The sequence below is a fragment of the Parasteatoda tepidariorum genome, chromosome 1, assembly GCF_982258835.1.
Source record: "Parasteatoda tepidariorum strain Cologne lab strain chromosome 1, Ptep-v5.0, whole genome shotgun sequence".
NCBI lineage: Eukaryota > Metazoa > Arthropoda > Arachnida > Araneae > Theridiidae > Parasteatoda > Parasteatoda tepidariorum.
Genome location: NC_141755.1, coordinates 50,355,640 through 50,379,559, shown reverse-complemented (window position 1 = coordinate 50,379,559; position 23,920 = coordinate 50,355,640). Strand labels below are relative to the sequence as shown.

Below are 23,920 nucleotides of genomic sequence, written 5' to 3'. Positions count from 1 at the left end.
ATCATGCCATGGTTAAATTGTACTGCAAGACATGGAATATTGCTGTTTCATTCATAAAGTCTCAATTTAACATAAACATTTACGCACATAACTGTCGAAAAAGTTTTTTCAGTTTAACCTGATTCTGCAGGTTTTAGTTTTTGCTGGTTTGCGGGTTTAGTTAGACTTTATACTATTACTGAGAGTGGTGACTTAATTTATGACTGCTTTAAAATGTGATTTATTAACAACATTAAATTTCCTTTGTTATGCTTAACATTTAACGTGTTTTTCTGAATAACACCATAAATAACGAATTTATTGAGATTTAAATGAACAGCTTCAAAGGCACAGTAATAAGCATTCGGAAGCGAAAACAGGCCACTGTCTGTTCCGGCGTATACAAATAGTTACTAAGTTCTTCTCACGGGTTCAAAATTTTAAATTAATAGTTATTTCCATGTTCCTTTTCCAAAATTTCACATAAAATTCTATTTATAATGTTAAAAGAACTGCTAATAGTTTTATTTATTTCTCTGTGCCTTTCTCCCGCAATATTATGCGATGATATATTTGGATGTGGTGGCTTCGTTAAATCGAATTTTACTATAAACTATTCAAGAGTAGAAATAAAATTGTAAATAAGTTATTTACATTAATCTTTATACTTTTAAACATTTTATTTTTCAAACTTTGTATTTGAAAATTTTACTTTATTTTTAGAATTTGTGATGGTTTTCCTTGCTGAAATATTACGATAAAATATTAGCTATTATGATAATTTTATATGTTATGAAAAAATTTATTTAAATCGAACTAATATATTTCAGAATTTTAAAATTTTTGGCTCTCTTATTTCTCTAATTTTCTACCTAAATTGTAATAAAATCTAATTGGTAGTTATTACATAATTGATTTTTTGCATTGAAGTTCTAATATTATATTGTTTTAGTATGTTACATAGATTGCTATTGCGTTATTGTTATTATTTGGTTAATTGAATATGTTGTGGGTAGTAAATTTGAAATATAGAATATGTAAATTTAATAGTGCAAAGTTAAGGATGATGGTTGGTTGACATGATTAGTATGATTGATTGTTGTTTGATGAGGTTTGAGGTATCATTGGTTGACATGAATGGTTATACTTGGGTGAGACATACAGCCTTACTTGAACCTTACAATACTTTATTGGAATTTAGTAATTTTGTGTGAAAAACTCAATTAATAATTCTACATTAACAAATTATTAAAGTAACCTATGAGAAATATTAGTTTGATTTTTTCTTTGGATCACTATGAGGCCTGAAATACACAAACAGTCCTTATTTGATCTTAATCAGAATTAAATCAAATTTAAAAATTAATGAATAGTATTTAAAGAATGAAAAAAAAGAGGAAATTTTTATATTGGACAGGGTTTGTACTTTGTACGTACCTGGAATGCTGGGAAATGTTAGTAAAAAAAAGATTCAACGAAAAAGTCTCGAAAAAAAATCTACCCCAAAACTTCAAAATGTCAGGGAAACCTTTATCTTAACAAATTATGCAAAATACTTAATATTTCATGTTTATATTTATGATTGTGCATGATAATATGACAAAAAATAATAAATTTAATTGCCAAGCAGATGATTACTTGATAGATTATTGATATTCTTATGATATGCTTTAGCATTTCTGCAGATGAGAGGCAGCAACTTGATATATACAATTTCATCTGTCTCCATATTCTAAAAACGATGATTTAAGAACAGTGGTAGTATGTAGATGTACCAATCCTCCCATATTTTATGGTTAACTCAGAGCTCATTCTAGGCAGAAAAAAGGCAGGGTGCAAAAGTTTAAAAAAAGGGCATTATTCTAAAAAGGCAATAATTTCTTTCTATGGGCTTTACACGTTCTATTAAAAAACATTAGTAAAAGAATTTTTTTTCTTTACCAAGTAGCAAAGCAATCATATTAATTCCTAATTTTTATTAATAAATTAACATATATATTGAGTTAATGGGTAGTAATTTATTTAGTAGCTTAGTAATTTATTTAAAATGCATGCGTATATTAATAAAATAATAAATGTATGTTTTTAAGTTTCTGTAGTTATGATTTAATAATTAAAATGATTAATAATTATGATTTAATGGTAGTGGAAGTAACTGCAAACTTTCAATGACAAGTGCAACAAGGGGTGTGATGGCTATTTTTCCTTTCCCATATAAATGTATTCCTATGTATTGACAGCAATGACAAACTAAATAAAAAGAGTTGAAAGTAACAAAAGTTTAAGAAATCCATAGTAGAGTTTGGGGAAAAAACTAAGAAGGGTTGAGGAAAGAAAGGGCAAAACTATTATATCAGGGCACTCATTTACTTCAGGGGGGGGGGGCAACAGGGTGGATTCTTTTGTCTAAAAGGGCAGCACTGTTTATCCTGCCTAGAATGAGCTCCGGTTAACTTGTAATTTCTGGTTGCAACTCCCATGTTCCAGAATTGAACTGAAGCTCTCCTGAATTTCGGACAATTGGAGGGACATGTGTAAAATACGAATTTTTTTTTCCTCTCAAAAAGAAGATAGTGTTTTCCTTTGTCACTGCTTTTTTTGCTGATAAAGCCAGCCTATTACTAGCACATTATTGGAAAACCGACTGTGTTAGTGCACTGTTTTATTTATAGATTAGTGTCATAATGTCATTATTATTCAAGTTATCATAATGTCATTAGTATCATAATGCCATTATTGGTTATTACTCAGGGATTGTTCATTATTATTAAAGTTTTTCATCCGGGCTTAGGACTGTCAGTATGTCAGAAACAGAGCCTCATTACTTCATTATTTTTATCTTTTAATTGAGTAAAAATAAAAGTTAACTAAAATTTTAAACTGGCCATATTTTGTCTGAGGGATCATCCACTTATTCCCCAAAATATTCAGGACTTCATATCTATCTTTTTGGATTTGTGATTTTCTGAATTCTTAATACTCTTGATTTGCTTTATGAAAATAATTCAAGTAAGATTTCGTATATGATTTAAATTTGTCATTTCAAAAAAATTAATTATGTAATATGTGTATAATTTTATTTAAAATTGATTGATATTAAAATTTACTGATCATGAATTTATTAAAATGGTAAATTGAAGAGAAAGACCATATACTAATTAAATCTACTTTTGACAAAGATGTATAGTAATTCAAATATTTTTTATTAAAATTCTGTTTTTTAATATCTGATTAAAGAAATATTGTGCTCAGTTACTAATTATAATTAAATATTAAATTTTTAAATTGGATGGATATTTTTTTTTCAAAATTTCTTTTTTATGTTTGTAATTATTTTAGTAGCTTTGTAATTTTTACATATATATTTTACATAATGATTGCATTGAATTAACAATTCAGTATTTAATTAAAATTTAACCGGGGCCATTAAATTATTTTAATAAAAAATTATTTTTTAAACCGTCAATTTGGATAAACTTTTATGTTTATGCACTTCATTCAATAAATAAATGAAATTGACAACAGGTCTTCTGAGATCAAGTTCTTGGAATTTTTTCATATCTGTTTCCTGTGAATTCTAAACAATCTTGCTTTTACAGAGATCTATATATTTTAAAATGCTATGTAAGTTTGTTTAAAAACTTGAATTTTTTTTTAAAATTCTAAAATGATTATATCTTTTGTTGTCACTGTTCCAAATCTAAAGTCAAATAAATTATCTTGATCATTGATTTTCATATTAATGTTTTAAATGGATTATTATTTAATTTTTCTGAAAATTATATTATTTAAATTGCAAGTTTTAATCATTAAATTTAAATCATTGATATTTTTCTACGTGTTGAATTTACCTTTCTTTTTATATTTTAAATAAATTGTTTACAATCTTTAAAATTTAAAAGTAATTTAACTTACATAATGTTATGATGCTTATTAATTTTTTGGATTAAATATAATTTATATTTTTATTAGACATTAATTTCATTAAAATATTGCTTTTTTTCTTTTCTTGAAATTTTTGTAAAAATTTACATGGAAAACCTTTAGCCAGGGAAAAAATTTCTTCTTTTTAAGCATGAACTCTGATTGGAATCTCTACTAATAAATAAACAAATAAATATTAATTGTTATCCTACATAGAAAACATTATTTCTAGAAAGAAGAAAAAAGTGAGAAAGATACTAATTAGTATTTTTAATGAAATGAAGAATTTTAACATTGCGAAAAGATAGAAAAGAAATAAAAAAATATAAAAACATTTGCACTGTTATTTTTTGAAAGTGGAATAGTTTAATTTGGAATGGGCATTGGTTTGAAGCTTTTAAGGCTTAGTGTTTGAATGGTTTTGAAAATATTTGCAAGTTAGTCAATTTGGGTGATGGTTTTTACACTATAATTTGATGAGACATTATAATGTAACCATGATCGTATAGAAAATTTAAAAAAAAAAAAATTTGCACACGAAAGGACTTATTTCTCTTTTAAAAATAATGACTCAATTGTTGATACTTTGCTATAAAAAGTTTAAAAAAAATTAATTGTATATGTCCTGCTAAGATGTATGTTGAGAATGACGAATCTTTCCCTCTCTTCGACTTTTCATTTTATTTGGCTTGGCAATTTTTTTAAAAATTCATCTGGTTGCAACCGTTTTATGAAACTTAAAAGTTCAACTATAAAGGAAAGATGAAGTTAAAGTTAAAAGAAATTCATTTTTTTATGGAAACTCTTTGTCAAGTTATATTTTTTTTGGGGAGTTTGCAGTGATTCATTAATTTGTTATTTTCAAGTTGAGGAAAATAAACCAATTATAGCACTTTCCTTTGGTCATTTCAGTGGATAATGAAACTGTTCTAGACTTCCCTAATCATAGGCAATATTGTGAATGATTTTTTTAAATATTATTAAAAGAAATTTGCTTTAAGGTTTTTATCCTTGTACTTTCCATTTTCTTCTTCTCACTCTCTTTGTTTTTCACCTTTTCTATTTTAACTTTTTTTTGTCTCCTGCTTGTTTTAATTTTTCTTCTGAGTCCTTTCGATTTGACATTTTCTTTCTAACTTGTATTGGCTTGTTTCAGTATATTATTCGATATTGGGGTGTCTCTTCCAAAACTTTCATTTTTGTATTTTTAGTATAGAAAAAAAATAATAAGTGTATGTGTTTTATAGAAGCTTATTTCATTCCCAATTTTACATTTAATTTTTTACTCATTGTTTTTTTACGTTATAGATATACGAAACACGGCAGTTTAAAATATCATACAGATTGTGCTCCTCACAATGGCTACTATTTAATACCTTTGTATGATAAAGGAGACTATGTTTTGAAAATTGAGCCACCTCTTGGATGGAGTTTTGAACCAAGTAGTGTTTCATTGCATGTTGATGGCAAATCTGACCCATGTAGCCTAAATCAAGATATAAACTTTAACTTCAAAGGGTTTACTGTCTCTGGACAAGTAAATATCAATTTTTTTCATCTTAGTTATCTTTTTGTTTATTTGCTATAATATTTACGTATTTGTAAAAAAATAATTTTAATGAAATGCATTTGATTATAATTTATGCATTTTGTTACTACTCATGAAAAAAAAATTACCTGATAGACTTAAAACTTAAATTACTAAGCTAAATTTATACGAACTAATTAATTTCTTAGTAAAAAAAAATTTCTTCTGTTAAATTTAATCATTTTCTGAAAATGTTAAAATCTACTTGACTCTTGATAATGTGAATAATTGCTTTTAAAATTAATTTCTATACATAGAAATCAACATTATGCAATTGAAGGATTTGGAGCAGTATTTACATCAGGTTATTTCGAAAGCGAACATCAGGTTATTCCCAAAAAGAAAATATTTACATCAGGTTATTCTATATGATAGTCAGAGTATTAATTTTAACCTGTGGTTTTTATTGTTTTGGTCAGTGTTAATTTTGGCCTCTGAAATTCAATATTTGTTTTTCGCAATACTAATCAAATATGTGATACCTACCTCTAGCATATGCAAACAACATTTTGATTATTTTTTAAAAGCTCATTTCTGTCTTTGTGTTGTATTTTAAAAATAATTTCAAATAATAAAATTTGCTATTACCTCTAAACTTGGGCAGTATTGTAATTTATTTTAGACTACTTCAAATTTAAGAATAATCTATCTGTTAGAATTGAGGATGTAAGGTAAATTTATTGAATTACCTCCTATTTTATGCTTTTTACTGAAATTAGCTTATATTTTACAATTGTATTCTATTTTTGACACTCTGCATAAGAATATTATATATTAATATGCCTTATAAACTTGTCGGCGTATTTCATTTTAATTGTAATCTCACTTTCATTATTAAGTCACTTATAATTAAAAAAACAAATTAATTAGATAAATCAAGATCTACTTTTTAACTGTTCAGACCATTTTTTGATTTAACTTAATTGCCCTTTTTTTACAGGTTCTCAGTAGAGATGGAAATACTGGTCCTGTAGGGATTAAATTGAAATTAAAAGATGTTAATTCAAAGGTGATAAAGGAAACAATAAGTACAAAAGGAGGACATTATTCATTTTCTGAATTATTTCCAGGCAAATACAAAATTGAAGGCAGTCATGAGACCTGGCTTTTTGACCAATCACTTGAAGAAATTCAAGTTACTGATGATAACTATAAAACAAGAAATAAAATTGTCATAGCTGGTTATGATGTCAGTGGTTCTGTATTCAGTGATGGGCAACCCATACAAGGAGTTCATTTCTTATTATTTTCTCAGAAACCTCTTAAATCACCCTCAGGCTGCAATACAGATATGGTAAAAGGCTTCAGCCACACTTTAGACATGTCATACATATGTCACACCACTTCTTCCAATAATGGAAAATTTGTGTTTCCTTCTTTACCTCCTGGTAGCTACAAGTTAGTTCCTTTTTACAAAGGAGAGCACATTGAGTTTGATGTGTCACCACCTAAACTAGATTTTGTGATCAATGAAGGCAGCTTCCATATTCCTGAAAGTTTTCAAGTAAGTTCAAATGTTAATTTTAAACTTAGTATGTTATTGATGTTTCTTGCACCAGATTTATTATTTTCCTTATAAATTACAAAGTTCTGTTTTCTTATGCTCTTTATTTCTTAATCAAAATTTTATACCTAGTAGCAGAAAATTTCCAATATGGCAGAGGACACTGCAAATTATTCTTTTTATTTTTAAAAGTAAACAAACATATGGGTAAAAATTGTTGAGGCTCTTTTTAAGCATTTCCAAACTTGTTTCCAATGAAAATTTTAAATCTGAATGCCACAAAGTGGATTTTTTTTCTTCTGTTACTTGATTGTAGGCTTAACTGTATAGAAATTTATTCCATTTTTTAGTATCATTGCATAAAATTCAAATTAAATTTAAACATCTTTAAATTTTTATGCATAAATTTTAAGAACATGACATTTGCATATTTTGCTACATGTATATCAAATTAAGTTGATTTTTTTACGATAATAATCTCTGACTGTGTGCATTGAAGTTGCAGGCAAATTTGTATTTGTGAAGATAATGCTGCAGATTCACTCCATAAATTTATTGTACAACTATTGTGCCACAGTATATTTAGATGATTCTAAATTATGTTTAATTTTTGCATGTATGAAGGCATCTAATCTGCAACTAAAGATGCTAAAACTTAAATTTATAGCTGATATGAGAACTAATTGGTACTTTACCTTTTCATTTTAGGTTCAAGGTTTCAGTGTTAGTGGTTGGATTGGTACAAAGCCAAAAGGGAAAAGCTTGCAGAATGTTTCTGTGTACATAAATGATGAAATTCATGGAGTATCTGATGCAAATGGAATTTACCACTTGGAAAACATGAGGGCTGGGACATATCATTTGGAAATGAAAAAAGAATTGCTAGTTTTTGAATCTAAAGAAATGAAAATAAATCCTAATACACCTAGGTTACCAGATATTTATGTAAGTAAATTCTATGTATGTGGCCAACTAATTATTGAAGAATATCCTGCTGGATTAGAACGTAGTGAAAGAAGTTTAATTCTGAAATCACTGAAAGATAATGAAGAACTGATAGTACAAATTAATGTAGACTTCACATTCTGTTTGCATGCAGCACCAGGAAAATATACTCTGGAACCCAAAATATCGGAAACTGAAGCAAGTTTTGGTTTAAAGTTTATGCCTGTGAAACAAACTATTGAAGTTATTGATGAACCATTGTTGAACATAAAGTTCAAGCAGTTTCGAGCCGAGGTGAAAGGAAAAGTGAACTGTATAGAAAAATGTTCCGATATAGTGCTTGATTTGGCTCCCTTGTCTCATGATAGACCTCATCTGAAAGCAATTACTGATGATTTGGGTTATTTTGAGTTCGAAAAGTGTTTGCCAGGTAATTATATTCTTTCATTAGTAAAAGATGAATGGTGCTTTCAGTCAAAAACATTAAAATTCACCATTGTTGATAAAGACATCCTAAACCTTGAACTCTACCAGACTGGTTTTCAGTCAACTATTATACTAACGCATGCATCAGCATTTAAAGTGAAGTACCCTTCTGGTGAGTTTCATGATATAGAACTTCATAAATCTAAAAATGCAATTTGCTTACCAGAAAAAGGAATATATGATTTCATTCCAGTAGGATGTCATTTATACAAAAAAGATTATTTTAAGTTTGATACAAGCAATCCTTTAGAGATAAACCTATCTCCAATTAAACATTTAGTTACGGGAAATATACTGACTGAAGCAAATGTAACAGATATCAAAGTTCATGTAAAGAAACAAATGAATGCTGCAGAGGATATCATTTCACTGCAGGAACCATTGGACTTAAAAGGGGATTATTATAGATACACATTCTCTGTTTTTGCTCCTCCAAATTCTGATCTTGAATTGAAAGCCTTGTCAAAACAGCTCTTGTTTCGTCCACCAAGCTCAGTTGTTAAAGTTGGAGATGATTGTTTGGAAAATGCTGTTGAAATAATAGGAAAAAGGGGCCTATTTTTGAATGGAAGTGTAACTCCAGCTATTGAAGGAGTGAATATAAAAGTAATTTCAAAGTCAACAGATAATATTTATGCTGAAACCACAACAGACAAGGCTGGCATGTTTATTGTTGGACCATTAGAAGATGACAGTGATTACGTAGTGCAAGCTGAAATCGAAGGTTATGTATTTACCCCGCTTGACACAATGGGACATTTTGAGGCTTTCAAGCTTGCTGAAATTGTAGTTCACGTGAAAAATGAGGATGGCTCACCTTTAGCCGGTGTTTTGCTTTCTCTAACGGGAGGATCAGATTATCGTAAAAACAGTGTAACACAGAAAAATGGAAAATTGTCTTTTACTGGATTGGGACCTGGTCAATATTTTCTGAGATCAATGCTGAAGGAATTTAGTTTTAACCCTCCTTCCAAAATGATAGACATCAAAGAGGGAGCACAAATGAACATTGAAATCACGTAAGAATATCTGCATATTGATTTAAATTCTTTTTATCTTTTGAGGAAAAATTATGAAGAAATGACAAATTTCTTCCTCAGTGGAAAAAAAAAACTCTTTTCAGCAGGAAAAAATATCAATTAGTAAATAAAGTTTTTGAAAAGATTATAATTGCGATCTAGTTTAAAAATAGTATTATTTCCAAGTCATGTATGTTAATGTATCATTTTTAAATAAGCGAAAAACGTGTTATATATAGGAGTAAAGTGCAACTTTGTTTAATTTAAAATTAAATAATTTATCATTAAATAATTTTAATAACCAGATGCTGTTAAGTATGAATCAGGGGGAGATTGTATTCCAGGTGTACCCTGGAATTCTGGGGTTTTCGTCTCATCCTAGTAAAGAAACTGGGAGCAGAGCATGTTAATTTTTGTGGAATACTGTGTCCGCGAATCTTAATCTGACAAAATTTTCACCTGTCCTGCGATCTAAAATTTAAATTTTAAAACTTTCACTGAATCGCGATGATGAAACATTTTCACACAAGTGATTCTTTCGCCAATTTGATTATTTTGGTTTGTCGAATTTTCGCCGTTTCAACTATGCCAGAATCCGTTAATACCGTAATTAATTTTCACCCGATTTTAATATCAACCATTGTGATTTGTATTCACGTGATTTAAAAGCCCAATATAAAATTTTTCATTTATGCGTTTTTAAAATCAATATCGAGGTCCGTATTCACGCATTTAGAAATCCAATATCTCGATTATACTTGTGAGTTTAAAATCCACTATTGTTATTCGTATTCACATGTTTTTAAAATTCAATCTTGCGATTCTTATTCCCGCGTTTGTAATATCAGACATCGATTTTCGTATTTATATGTGATTTAAAAGTTACATATTGCAATTCATATTTATGTGATTTAAAAATCAGATATTTCGATTCATATGTATGCGATTTATAAATCCTACATCATGATTTGTATTTTTGTATTCTTAAAATCCAATATCGCGATTCATATTCGCACGATTTTGAAATCCAATATTACGATTCTTGTAAGTTTTTTCTATAAAGGTGTAAAATTCTTAAGTAGTTTAGTTTTAAATCTTTGTCAAAAAATTATATAAAACATGCATAGTGTTCAGAGATGATTGTGCTTCGGAATAAATCCTGATTTCCAGATTTTTTTCTAACCACGATCTGGAAATATAAGGTACAGAAATTTCAAGAAATCATTGATCACATTTATGTATAAAAATTCTTGCATATTTCATTTAAAAATATTCGAACTGGAATTTATACTTGTCATCGCTTTCATTTGTAAATATTTCTTCTGGAATATTTACAAATATGAGATACAATAGAGATAAAAGTAAACTTATACATAATTATTTATTTAAATTATGCTGCATATAATTTATTTAGAATTTCGTGTTTTAAAAATCTCAATGATTTAAATTTATTAAGAAATTAATTTTTTGAAGAGCGTCATTAATGATTTTGCTTAAGAAATTTTCAGGATTTTTGAGTTAGGCTCGCTATTACCCCTGAGTATTTAAATTGATATCTTGATATAATAAAGTTTTTCACTTTGTGTCATAATCACCCCTGATGAATACAGAAAACAACTCTTAGATAATATGCTAAATAATAAGGTAAGAGTTTGATCTTTTACAGGGGTAAACGAGTTGCTTATAGTTTATATGGAGTTGTTACATCACTTACGGGTGAAGCCGAAATAGGAGTTGCAGTGGAAGCTGTAGGTGTTAAAGAAGGAGCTTGTAGTCAATACCAAGAAGAGGCTCTCAGTGAATCTGGAGGAGCATTTCGCATTCGAGGTCTCCAACCTGGATGTGAGTATATGTTGCATCTAAAGCCAGGAACTGAAGTTAATCAGCATATTGAAAGATCAACACCTAAAGAGCTTTTAGTAAAGGTATAGTTTCCTTTTAATAAATGTTCTCGCAAAATTTTTTTTTTTTTGTGTAGTGACATTTTTGTTTTGCATAAGGTAAGTTTTTATTCCTAGTATCCCAATTATTTTTGGATCAGTAGTAATGATTTTTGACTAACAATTTGTTTTTAATACTTAACTTTTTTAGTAATTGAAGCGGGGAATTTTTAAATTCATCACTCTTACAGTGAACATATGTGTACATTGAGTAACGTATGAAGAATGTATGTTTGTGACTTAAGATTTTTTTCTGTTGTATATTATCTAAGTAATTTTATAAAACTGTAACTGATTTTGAGATGTGATGAATGGAATATTCAAAATAAATAAATAAATAAAAATAAATGAACAAATAAATAAAAATAGAAAAGATAAATCAGTTTTAGGTAATGAAAGCTTTTGATATTATTTTTGACATACAAATATTTTAATGGCTATGTTTCATGTAAATATATAGTAGATGTGCATAGTAAAATTTTTTCAAAATAAGAATTTATTATAAAAATTAAAAGTTTTCCAATTTTAGGACTAATTTTTATAAAAATATAATTATAAACTTTAGCATAAAAAAGCTATCTAATACACATCTAAATAGAAGAGCCAATCATTGTTAAGCAGTAACTGGATTTTCAGTTTCAAGTGGTATCTTTGGAATAAAGAGATCTATTGAAATTCTTGATAATTGTCGAAAACAATGATCAAAATACTACAAATACACTGCTCAAAACAATGAAAGGATATTGAGGTTTGGGGTTGATCTTGCACCTGGAGAATTGTTTTGAATGATTGATACACAGTCAGTAGGCCATACAATATAAAAATGACATTTGTTTGGCAGGAAAAGAATGCATTTTATTGAGCATTTCGGTACAAAAGGAAAGAAACAAAATTTGGGGTTATGAGAAAAACAAATGAAAAAAGATGTTTCCTTAAAAGAAAATCCTTTTTAGTAAGGGGTATGGTTTCCTCGGGCGGCTAGCAATGAACACCTTTTAGGCATTGAGTCAATGAGGTTATTAATGAGGGACTGGGGTATTCTGTCTCACTCCTCCCAAAGAGTTCTTTCCAGTTCTTGGAGAGTTTGTGGGGGTGTCTAGAATGTCTCATTGGGTTCATGTCCGGATAACACGTTGGCCAATCCATTTGTATCATTCCTTACTCCAAAAGGAAATCATTCACTAAGTTAGCACAATGTGGCCGCAGTTGTCGTCCATTAACATGAAGTCATCTGCAATTGCTACAGCGTAAGGGATTATAATAGGTCTCCGGATCTCATCCCTATATCGGCGACCGGTTAGAGCTCCGTTTCAAATAATATGGAGATCGGTGCACCCGTCAATGACCATGCCATAGCATAGACCATCACTCCCCCACCCTCAGATCTTACACTTTCGTTGCAGCGTAAGAGATTATAATAGGTCTCAGGATCTCATCCCTATATCGGCGATCGGTTAGAGCTCCGTTTCAAATAATATGGAGATCGGTGCACCCGTCAATGACCATGCCATAGCATAGACCATCACTCCCCCACCCTCAGATCTTACACTTTCGTTGCAGCGTAAGAGATTATAATAGGTCTCAGGATCTCATCCCTATATCGGCGATCGGTTAGAGCTCCGTTTCAAATAATATGGATATCGGTGCACCCATCAATGGTCATGCCAGCATAGACCATCACTCCCCTACCCTCAAATCTTACACTTTCGTGCATAAACGCAGGTTTGTTTCTAGTGCCACGTTCCCTCCAAATGAAAATACGCCTATTGTCAGGATGAACAGAAAAATGAGACTCGTCGGAAAAAGAATACTGCGCCATTTATTTCTCCTCCAGTTCACATGCTCTGTTATACTTCCTGCAGGTGCAATGATGTTTTGCTGTTAACATGATACACACCATTGGTCGGCGAGCATACAGACCTACAGCGAAAAGTGGTTTTGGACAGTTTGTGTCAAAACTGTGGTGCCAGTAGCTGAGCGAAGGTGTTGTTGAAGAAGAGTGGCATTCACATTTTGGTGTCTCAGAGCCATTAGCGTTAAATAACGGTCTTCATTGGGCGTTGTTGCACATCTTCGGCCTGCATTTCCAGTCTCCCCAAAACGGTTTCAGATCCTGGAAATCACACTTTGTGAAACTCCAATGGCTTCTGCTACTTTGACTTGTGTTATGCCCCCCCTCTAACTAGCCAACAACTCTCCTTGTTTCTGATTTGGTTAAATGACTTGCATTGAGACAGCACACTCATCGAACATTTCGATTACTGAATGTCGATCATTCTTTTCCGCTTTGTCTTACATTAAGTTGAAAGCCAAATCAAATTCGCTGCAGCTAAAGCATTGTCTTCAAGATCAAACTCAAAATTTGCATACTGCAAGTTTGAAAATACGAAAAATTTGCATTTATGACTATCTTCTTCCATTTTTTTGCAAAATATATAAAAAAAAAAACATTTGCTTATACATACCTTTATTTTATACAAGGCTTACAATATCCTGTTGTTTTGAGCATTGTATTTTTGATGTAATTGGCACAAGTTGTGAGCACCACTTTCATTCATGGATAGTTCTGTTTTAAATTATTGATATTTTTTCCCATTATAATTTTTAATTATATTATAGTTTTACACCGAGTCACATAAGTTAAATTGTAAAAATTAAATTTTAATCACCTTAAACTAAACTGCAACAGGTAAATTAGTACCAGTACAAAAAAAATAAAATATTTCTTTAATATTTATTTCACCAGTTATAAATAAATTAATTAAAAAAGTTCAAAGAGGCATGTAAGAATGCTTCTCCAACTTTTAAAAACATATAATATACTTACATAGTATATGAAGACAATTTTTTATTATTATTCTTGGTAGTATACTTGTTGAAAACTAGCAAAATTTTTCTTTAAATTATCTAGTTCAAAATCTTGTAACCGTATTAGATTTTGAGTTATAGAACTATAAATATGCAAATATTTATAATTGTTTGAACTTAATTACTCAATTAGGTTTCTGATGGGGACATAACTGGAGTGAGGTTGATAGTCTTTCGTTACTATGGCCAGTTGGATGTAAGTGGAAATGTTATCACAAATCAAGAATATTTAAGTACTTTAAAAGTAAGTATTTTATATTTTGTGGTACACAATTTCAAAACTTGCAAGTGAACTGATATTTTTTTCTCTTGTCAATATATAAATTAATACATAAGCTCTTTATATTATCTCCTTTGTTTACATTCTCTTTCTTAATTCATTATTCAGAACGAAACTTTATCATAAATTTTTTTCTTAAGGAAATAAGAAATCCCGTTGGGAAACTAGCAGATACAATCTGCTATATATAGTTAAATACTCCCTTGTATCATGCGAACAAGAAGACTAGTAAGATTTTCTTTTAAAAAATCTCTAACATAAATAGGGAAGCACAGTGATTTGATTATGATCTTTCTGAAAATCAATATGACAAAATATTTTTCCTACCTATACTTGTATTTATGCTTAGCATATATATTTATATGCCGGTATATAAATGTGTGTGTTTGTATATATATATTTTCTGTTTCCCTTGAGTTAATTAGAATTCCAACAAAACATACCATGTGATTGATTTTATGATATAGTAATTATGCAGTTTTTATTTGAATCATGTTTATTATTATTACATCAGTTAAGCTTCAAATTTTTAGGTGAGTTATTAACTAATATAGGGAGATACGTTTTTACTTCCTGAGCAAATGAAGTTGAATAAATCTGTCAGATACTGAATTATTCTTCATAATGCAAATTTAGTAGTAATTTTTTTAAAGACATTAAAAATTAGTAACAATAATTGTATTGTGAATAAAAAATCTCAAACCAGTACTACTTTTTGCATATAATACATTGAACTATTTACTCTTAGACCATTTTCTAACTGTCAAGCATTGCATGTTCTTTTGTTAAAATTGTAAAAAATAGGCTAACTTAACAGGTTAAAAATTTTCATAAATGCTTAGTTTTATAATATATATCAGTTATGTTTTTTTTTCTGATTATTAATTTGTCAGATTCACTTAGCCAGTACACTTTAAAATATAATAAATCTAAACTGTGGTGGCAAACCTAGCACTTTTAAGAGACTTGTTTTCGAGTTTTTGCCTTTTAGGTTATGAAAACACTTGTTTTAGATTATATATATGAATGATTTTAAACGTAATTTAGTAATGTTGGGTCTTCACTTTCAGACTTTTAAATATTTTTATACAGGTGTCTAAAATAAAATACTAGATTTTTAATTAAAGATGGGCCAATCTTACATTTATTATGGATTTAGTTTTATTTTATTAACGTATCATTGTCATAAACAGATTGTGTATCAGTAGCTTAGTTTCAATAATATATAAATCAGCATTATAAAATGCCAATATTTTTGTAACTTGTACATTTATGTATAGTTTTTTCAAAATTTTGTTTCTTGGTTTAGCAAAATTAATTTGGCAACAAGTAAATGTCTTACATATTATAAGTAAAAATCAGAAAATAACAAGGTTATGTTTATTGAGAATTAAAAACTTTTATAGCGAGTTTCAGTTCAATCAGGGCGCTTAGCTAGTTTTTCAATAAAAAAATAAACACCTTTTGAGTACTTTTCAAGCACTTAAAAAATATTTTTAATCACCTTCCAAAAAAAATCATAATTAGGATCTGTGCAACAATAAAAATTATTTTTTCTATCATTTAAAGTATTTAATTGTATATACATAAAATCAATAACATTTTCAAAAACTTGACATAATCATGATGATATAACTAGTTTCTGATAAATATTGCAGTGAAAATAATGCTTTATTTTTTTGTAATTTAGAGCAACAAGCGATACGGAAAATAAAAAAAAATATTTTTAAAAAATAGAAAATTAAGCACGTTTTACAAACACCGAATAAAAAAAGCACCTTTAAGGGCTTTTAAAAAACGTAAATCAAAAATAAGTACCTTTAAGAACTTAACACTGCCGCTAAGAAAAGTCTTCAAGAGAGTTAAGTAGGAAACTATTTAGTTTGCTTTCAAAAATACATGTTTAAAACAAGTATCTTTTTGATCACTAAATGATTATAAATAGATCTCTATTTTTTTGAATTGTAAATATACTTTTCTCTTTTCAAGGTTCGCTTATATAGAGAAGATATTCCTGATCAAGTAGTGCATTCGTTGACATTAGGACAAAGTAACTTCTTTTATTTGCCTGCAATGCCAATAGATAACAAAGTGTATACCTTACAGTTGGAATCATCATTACCAAGCAATTCTTATTTCTTAGAGCAACCATCTGTTACATTTTGTGCCAATACAACATTTTATCATTTTACTATGACATTCCAACCAAGAGTTAAATCAGTTGAACAAGAAGTAACTCAAGGCTCATTTTTAGCGCTACCTTTTACAATTATATGTCTCATATTAGCATACAACTATACAAAGCTCATACCACTTTTCACAAACCTTTTTCTTTTACTTTCATCTTTTTCCAATCCAGGGAAAGCTCAATCTTCTACAGAAACTTCATCAGATAGTTTAAATTTAAGAAAGAAGACTAGACCAAAGAGGATTCAATAGATTAGAAAAAAGACATTAAAATTTTGTTAAATTTATATCATATGCACCATGAATCAGTAAATTGCATTGTGAAACATATGTTGAAAACTTTCTTAAATTATTTATGTTAAAAATATGTTATTTATAAATCAGCATATTGCATCAATTTTTTAAAAAAAATGTCTTTATGTCTTGAATAAAATAAACAAGTAAATTTTAAAATGTTGAAAAATGATTTATTATCTATTCTAAGCATTTAACATGAAAAAAGGAACCCATACTTTATTTATATTAAAACATATATCACATAGTCAATAACATAACAGATGACATAAATAAAGATTACAATTTGTTGATGAAGTTAATAGTTAGATAAGGATGACTACAAGTGAACACAATTTGCAATGCTTTGGATGGACAAATATTGAACATACAGTACAGTCTTTTCCACACCATGCTTCTATGTCTTAAAATCAAAATTTTTTTGTCATACAAAATAACACGACAAATATTTTTTTTAGCATACAAGACCAAACATATTGGGAAAGTTTCTATAATTATTTTTGCTTTAATTTGTGAATAAAAAAAAAGTTAAAAGTCAAAAAGTAAACAGCAGTTATGATTTATTTTTTTTTATATGTCTTTCATCGAGGTACATGAAAATTTTCCTTTTAAGGTTAGAAGTAATGGAGAATTTTTGATTGTTTTTTACAATAACTATTTTCAGTTTATCTGAATTTAAACTTAATGCATTCGAACAGTTTCCCTTCCTTTTAAGTTCCTGGTTTTTTGAAAAAATGGTTATCAGTTGAATAAAATAATTTTTTTAGAACTAAGGCTATCAATAAATAAACACAAAGCTATGAGTTAAGATCAGTTAACCATTCTAATGTATTTTTGCATTTAGGTATAATCTCTTAACTAGAGAATAAGTTTCACTAGTAAACAATAAACTTAATGAACTGTAAGAAACACACTGGATGTTTTAAAATATATCCTTGAGACAGGATAACGTAAAATTTAAGGAAAGAGGGCAAAATAGCTTTACTTTATTAATGACGTTAAGATGATTGATTTTGTATCATTCTAAGAATGCCAGACATTTTAGCTATAAAAAGCTGTGCTACATTAGAAAAATGTATCCCATGCTTGTATATCATGCAATTAGGAGACATTAAATTATATATTTTGGATATTATTACTATGAAATGTAATAAATTATGTGGATATTCTGTTAAAACATACTGATGTTGATCATTGCACTTATATATATAGCGATACACCAATAGCATGCTTTTAATAACCGTTTCAACTAAAAAGTTATCTTCTTTTAGTACAAAATTTTTAAGTATTTTTTCACATAGGATTTATTAGTTTTTTTAAAATCATTTATCTTGTACTAAATAAATAAAGCATTTTTTAAAGTTATTTTTATGCACTGAGAAAATGCATGAATACAGAGTACAGATATTTCTTTTTCAGACACAAAGTAAACAAACAATTTTATAATAGCTGGAAAAAAAAATGATAGCATCATTGACAATATTTTTTAATCTAAATATGAAAATTAAATTACACAAAATAATATACTTACTAATAGAATAGGTGCTACTATATTAAGGTATTTAATGGAAATGATTCACACACATTTAAGTTATTTACATGAGCTTTAATTTTTATAGGAATTATTTCATAAACAAACAAAATTACATTTAAATGAATACTTAAATGTAATTTAAATTAATATTTAAGAAAATTATGAGACATCTGATAATTCAATTATTAACTAGCCTTATTTTTTTTTAAAATCTGTACCCTATTAAATTCATACAAAATATAATACTGCTTGATTCATAAAGACAAGAAAGTTGACAGAATATTTTAAACATTAGTCCCATTTTGTTGCAACACCAAGCACACATTTACAATCTAATGAACCTTGGACTTGCAAGTGAGTACTGACTTCTAAAAATTTTTTTCATCAAATTACATTTTCCTTCTGAGCTTATAGCTACATTTCAGGTTGATGCACTGAAATGCTACCTGAAAAGTAAGAATAATAATACATTTTAATTCAAACGAGTTATTTAAATAAAACTAAACTTTTTTTCTTTCATATCAAAACTCAGACCCAGATGCATACACTGCCAAATTAAACAACTGGCAAAGTTTATAACTATAAAACTTAGTCGCCTATTGTAATGCTATTACTGTGTAACACATTATAATAAATAAAAAAAGCTTTTTTCAATTTTAGGAAGGTTTTAAATAAATAAGTTTTATTGAAAAGGGTAAACTTATATACATTTTTGGCAAAATATTAAAGTCCTATTAATAAACCATTATGAAAAGATTGCGTAACCTTTAAGGCTTAACTTTTTTTACTTGTCTAGCTTGAGTTTCACTTTTTAAACAGCAATACAATCAGAAAGTTCTAATTTAGCAGTTTAGGAATTTACTTTTGTAGGTAAAAAGATTATTAATGAATGCTGTTTGAAAAATTGAAATCCATTAAGATAAATTTTTTATCTTTTATTCCCTTAAAATAATGTGTTTACGGTCTGACGGTTTTCTATTACAATTATAGTTACCTAAGTTACAATGATATTTGAAAATAAATCTTATCATGGGAGCAACTATATCGCTCATGGGCTGCAATAGCAGCACAACTGAAAAAATCATGTTTTGAGACAAGTGGGTTTAAAGTTTTCATTGCTATGGAAAATGCATAAGAAATGCTTTAGTTTGCTTAAACGAAGATTACCTTCAAGTTGAATTATGAGTTGTGCTAGTATTGCTGCTGAAAAGAATGTGCATTTTCATATTTACATCTGTTCTTAGTTCAAAACGCATGTTTTTTTAAGTGTTGCCACTGAGTGATATATTAAACATAAGAAATAAATACTCACAAAATTTTTCTATAACCTTTCTTCATAATCTTTATAAATCGAAAATGGGGAAAAATTTTTAGAAAAAATTTGGAAAGCTAATGATGAAATAAAGTTTAATTAGAAAATTTGAAAGAGAGTCTCATAATTCTGATGTAATTTAGAGAGAAAATCAAGGCTAATATATTTTTAATGGAAGACTTGATGTGGTGACATTTTCTCCGATTTAGCAACAAAATGACAGTTCCGGAAAATTTGAGGTGATTTACGAAGTTAAGCGGGAATCGTCTAAAAAGTTCCGGGGTTAAAAAATTATTGCTATTTTATGTCAACACATTTACTTAGGTTTTTTAATTCCCACTTTTATTTATGATCTAAATAATGGCAAATATGTATTTCATACTTGTAGTACCGGATTTTTGCAACTGATACTTAGTTGTATCTGATTTATAAAAATAAAAATCAGTACATACCCATCTTTAAAAATTTTATTAATTAAAACCATAACTACTTTTTTAAGGGTGTTACAAACTTACCTCTTCTGATAGAAGAAAATATATTCATTAACACACTCTTCTGTATTTGGAGCTTCTTTTTTAACATTCTCATCATTATAATAGTACCATTCATTACTTGTAGCATGTTTTGAGTAAGAAGTGTAATGACCAGCACTAACACCTTTTAAAGTATAAGGCGGAAAAAAATTTAATTAGTTTTAGGATAAGTTTTATTATTATAAAATATGGAATATTTATAAAAAGAAAAAAATAAATAAAAGAAAAATAAAAACTGATAGAACAGAATAAGCATTGTAAAACCCAATTTTTCGACACAATTAGATAAGTTTATCATCAATTAATCAGAAAACAACAGAATTCATACAATAAAAATAAAACTAGTTGCTTGTAACATATTATATATAGGGGTATAATGTAAAAAGTACACATTTTTAATTAAATCAGGATGCCCACTGTGAATTTTCAAATTCCTTCCCTGTAAGTTCAAGAGTTACCCCGCATCATACACGATATTTAAAATTCAATTTTTATAAATTAAAAAATATGTTATTTAAAATACGTAATCAAATAGAGAAAAATCAAATAATATGGGCAGATTAATATTGTAATATAAACATGCATTCGAAAATAAGGTATATACCAACAGTCACTACTGCAAATGTGTATTAAATATATTACGTATATTATAATAAAATTGCCAATATGAAATGTTACTTTCCTGTATAAATATAAATAAATAAACAAAAATAAGAAACCCGTGTTCAAAATTCTAACGAATATTTATTAATTTAAAATGTATTTATTTAGAGAAACAATCTGTTCCATGTCCATATTTATATCTTTGGTGGTATCTTCCTTAATCTTTGAAATGTTTGTTTCTAACTATTTCATAATTGATGCTGTTTCTCTCTCTCTCTCTTATTTTAATTTTGTATGTTTTAATTGTCAGATTTTCCTATTCTGCTTGCACAAATTTTTTTCTTCTTCTGAACTTTTATTAATCAGAAAATGAATATTTCGAAAATAATTGGACAGTGGAAATAATTGTATTTCATACCATTCTTTGATAATCTCATCTTTGAAATTTCCGAGAAACGTGTGTTAACAGAGAAACCTCTCTCAACATTTGCATTACCATGAGACTCATGACAAACTTTATAACTTTGGATATGTTATCTGAATCCTTAATGTGTTTCAACACACCAAAACAGCTCTCATTCCTACTAAATTTTTTTCAGTTTTAAAATATGAGCTTGATAGCATGCATTTTTATACTCACATTAGGCTTTATGTCCTGTCAGACCATTGACTGATTCATTTCCTAGTAAAATCGTTAGTAGACATTTTATTCGTGATGCAGCTAAATCAGTCATAGTTGCAACATCAGGATCAAAATATGTGACTACTTTAGTGAGAGGTAAACGACTATACTAAAAGTGGCTTTCCCTTTTACAACCTCATGGAAAAAGAAAAATTTAAACCCATTCTAAGCATAATATATGTGCACCCTATAGGGGAGAAATAAAAACAAAATAAAATAACTTCTCGATTTTACTATTATTTTGTTCGTTTATAATTTTTTAGTAGTGAAAAAAAAACTTTTTGTTCAGGGAAAAAAGATATCGCTCAAATATTTAAAAGAGTAACATAAATAAAAAAGTAAAAAACAAACAATTGAAAAATGTTTCTATTTCAAGGTGGATATGAGCCCTCATCCCTTGGCTTTGCCTTCTCATTAAGCAGCTTGGAAAAGTCCCACACAATGGTGTTAAATAGGAAATGATGCCAGCAACTTTAGGACCATAGCTATAACTGGGGGAAAAAAAGGGAGAAAACTAGTTTGCATCATACTTTGTAAAACACTGCTAGCAGATTAAAGCAGTAGGTGATCGCTTCTTGTTTTAAAACTTTTCTCTGTTTTACTAAGAGTTTAGAGACATTCCCTGCAATATCCCGAATCAATAAATTCCCTGATAATTCCCAGTTCTGGCTTGCACCGACCACAGTGCTGAAGTAAAATATCCTCGGTGGTAGAGGGATCATGGGTTAGAGTCCCCTTGCCGACAGGCTAACCGTGGGAGGTTCTTGTGGTCTTCCTCCCCATGTAACGTAAATGCGGGTTAGCACCCTCAAAAAGTCCTCCATGAAGGCAAATTTCTCCCAATACTTGATCCAGGAGTTCCCTTGTCTTCTGGATTGGGATCAAAATTACAAGGAGACGGAGTTGAACATTAGTAGTCGTAAACCCATAAAATTGGGCGACGGTTATAAAATAAAATAAGATAATTCCCAGTTTTCTCTATCCCTGTAAATATTTTTAATTCACGAAAATAAACCTGAAATACTGCAAACCAGGCATTAGTTTGATAAGACTGCTAACTTAAAGAAACATGAACGGGATTGTTGCTGTCGGTCTTTAAGACAGAGGGGGTGCGATTGTTCTTGCTTTCTAGTGGCTCCAGCTATGGCCAAGAATTCGACTTTTGCCTCACCCATTTCTAGGGCAGACCCATTCATACATCCACAGATCGTAATTTTGACCTGAAACAGAGGACCTATCTCCAATTCAATACCTCCAGATGTATAATTTGTAATGGAAACATGGAGGACTTAGTGATCCGTCTGATTTAACGTGAACCAGTCATCATTTATGACAAGGGGAGTCTTCGGCTGGCTGGATAGGAAATTCCGTTCTCACAAACGTGCCAACCATGCTTTCCCGGTCCCACATGCACAGGATTAAAAATAGTTAATGGAAAGTAAATACTAATATTTAGTACATAAAAGAAGAGTTCTTAAAACAGAATATTAAAAACTGAAGTTTTGATTATTTCCATTTCAAGTGGGAATGACAAAGAAATAAAATTGTCTTCATATTAGAAAATTTTACTGATGTCATGATGTTTGATAACTTATTGCACTATTTGGAAATAATGTTAATAAACTAGAATATTTTGAATGTAATATAAATTTTTTTAAATAACTTACCACCAAAGTGGCACACACAAGATTGCAAATCATACATGAGATCTTCAGAAAATGGTCCAGATGAGAACGAGGATAAATCTAAACCTTCTAATGGATATGAGACCTTATCTTCAACTTTGATGCTCATAAAATCATGAAAGACAAAACTGAAAAGATAAGAAAACCTTGTCACAAATTTAATAAAAACAAACACCAGGCACACATATAAATAAAAATACAAATGCAAAGTTAAACCAGGCAGAATTGCATCAAAAATAACAAAACTATATGACTTTTCAGAAAGGATGCCTTTTTGTATTATATTCATGGATATACTTTCTGTTGCAATATTAAAATGCAAATTGAGCATTTAAATCATATAAATAATATAATATGTTTTAATGTATTTATTTAGTTGCGTGAGCAATGACAATCCAATCTTATAAAAAATTATGCAATTAATATACAGTGGGTGATCGGTTAACGAGCATAATCTGTTCCAAGACTATGTTCGCTATCCAAATTGTTCATTAACCGATTATCGATTCACCATAGACTTCTATGCGAAATCGATTAATTCGTTCAGGAGACCCTAA

The 23,920-nt window shown here is 28.8% G+C and overlaps 2 protein-coding genes across 4 annotated transcripts in view; one reads left to right on the top strand and one right to left on the bottom strand.

The window, feature by feature from the left end:
- The first annotated feature begins 126 nt into the window (after positions 1 to 126).
- Positions 127 to 17,173, top strand: LOC107449009 (BOS complex subunit NOMO3). The gene is made up of 7 exons (XM_016064401.4): positions 127 to 616; positions 5,212 to 5,440; positions 6,432 to 6,995; positions 7,704 to 9,445; positions 11,112 to 11,370; positions 14,387 to 14,497; positions 16,523 to 17,173. Exons 1-7 carry the CDS (start codon positions 480 to 482, stop codon positions 16,970 to 16,972), a joined length of 3,492 nt encoding a protein of 1,163 aa, XP_015919887.3. The 5' UTR covers positions 127 to 479; the 3' UTR covers positions 16,973 to 17,173.
- The window catches only part of LOC107449010 (uncharacterized), a 36,459-nt gene continuing 29,704 nt past the window's right edge, over positions 17,166 to 23,920 (bottom strand). For 2 of the 3 annotated variants that reach the window (XM_043050840.3, XM_043050800.3), the window contains exons 15-17: positions 23,346 to 23,491; positions 20,376 to 20,517; positions 17,166 to 18,994 (exon numbers count right to left, since the gene is read on the bottom strand). In XM_043050840.3, coding sequence (XP_042906774.1) covers positions 18,991 to 18,994; positions 20,376 to 20,517; positions 23,346 to 23,491 — 292 coding nt within the window. In that variant the 3' untranslated portion in view covers positions 17,166 to 18,990. Of the gene's footprint in view, positions 18,995 to 20,371; positions 20,518 to 23,345; positions 23,492 to 23,920 lie in introns of those variants that run through there. The other variant, XM_071179874.2, reaches the window with a different exon arrangement.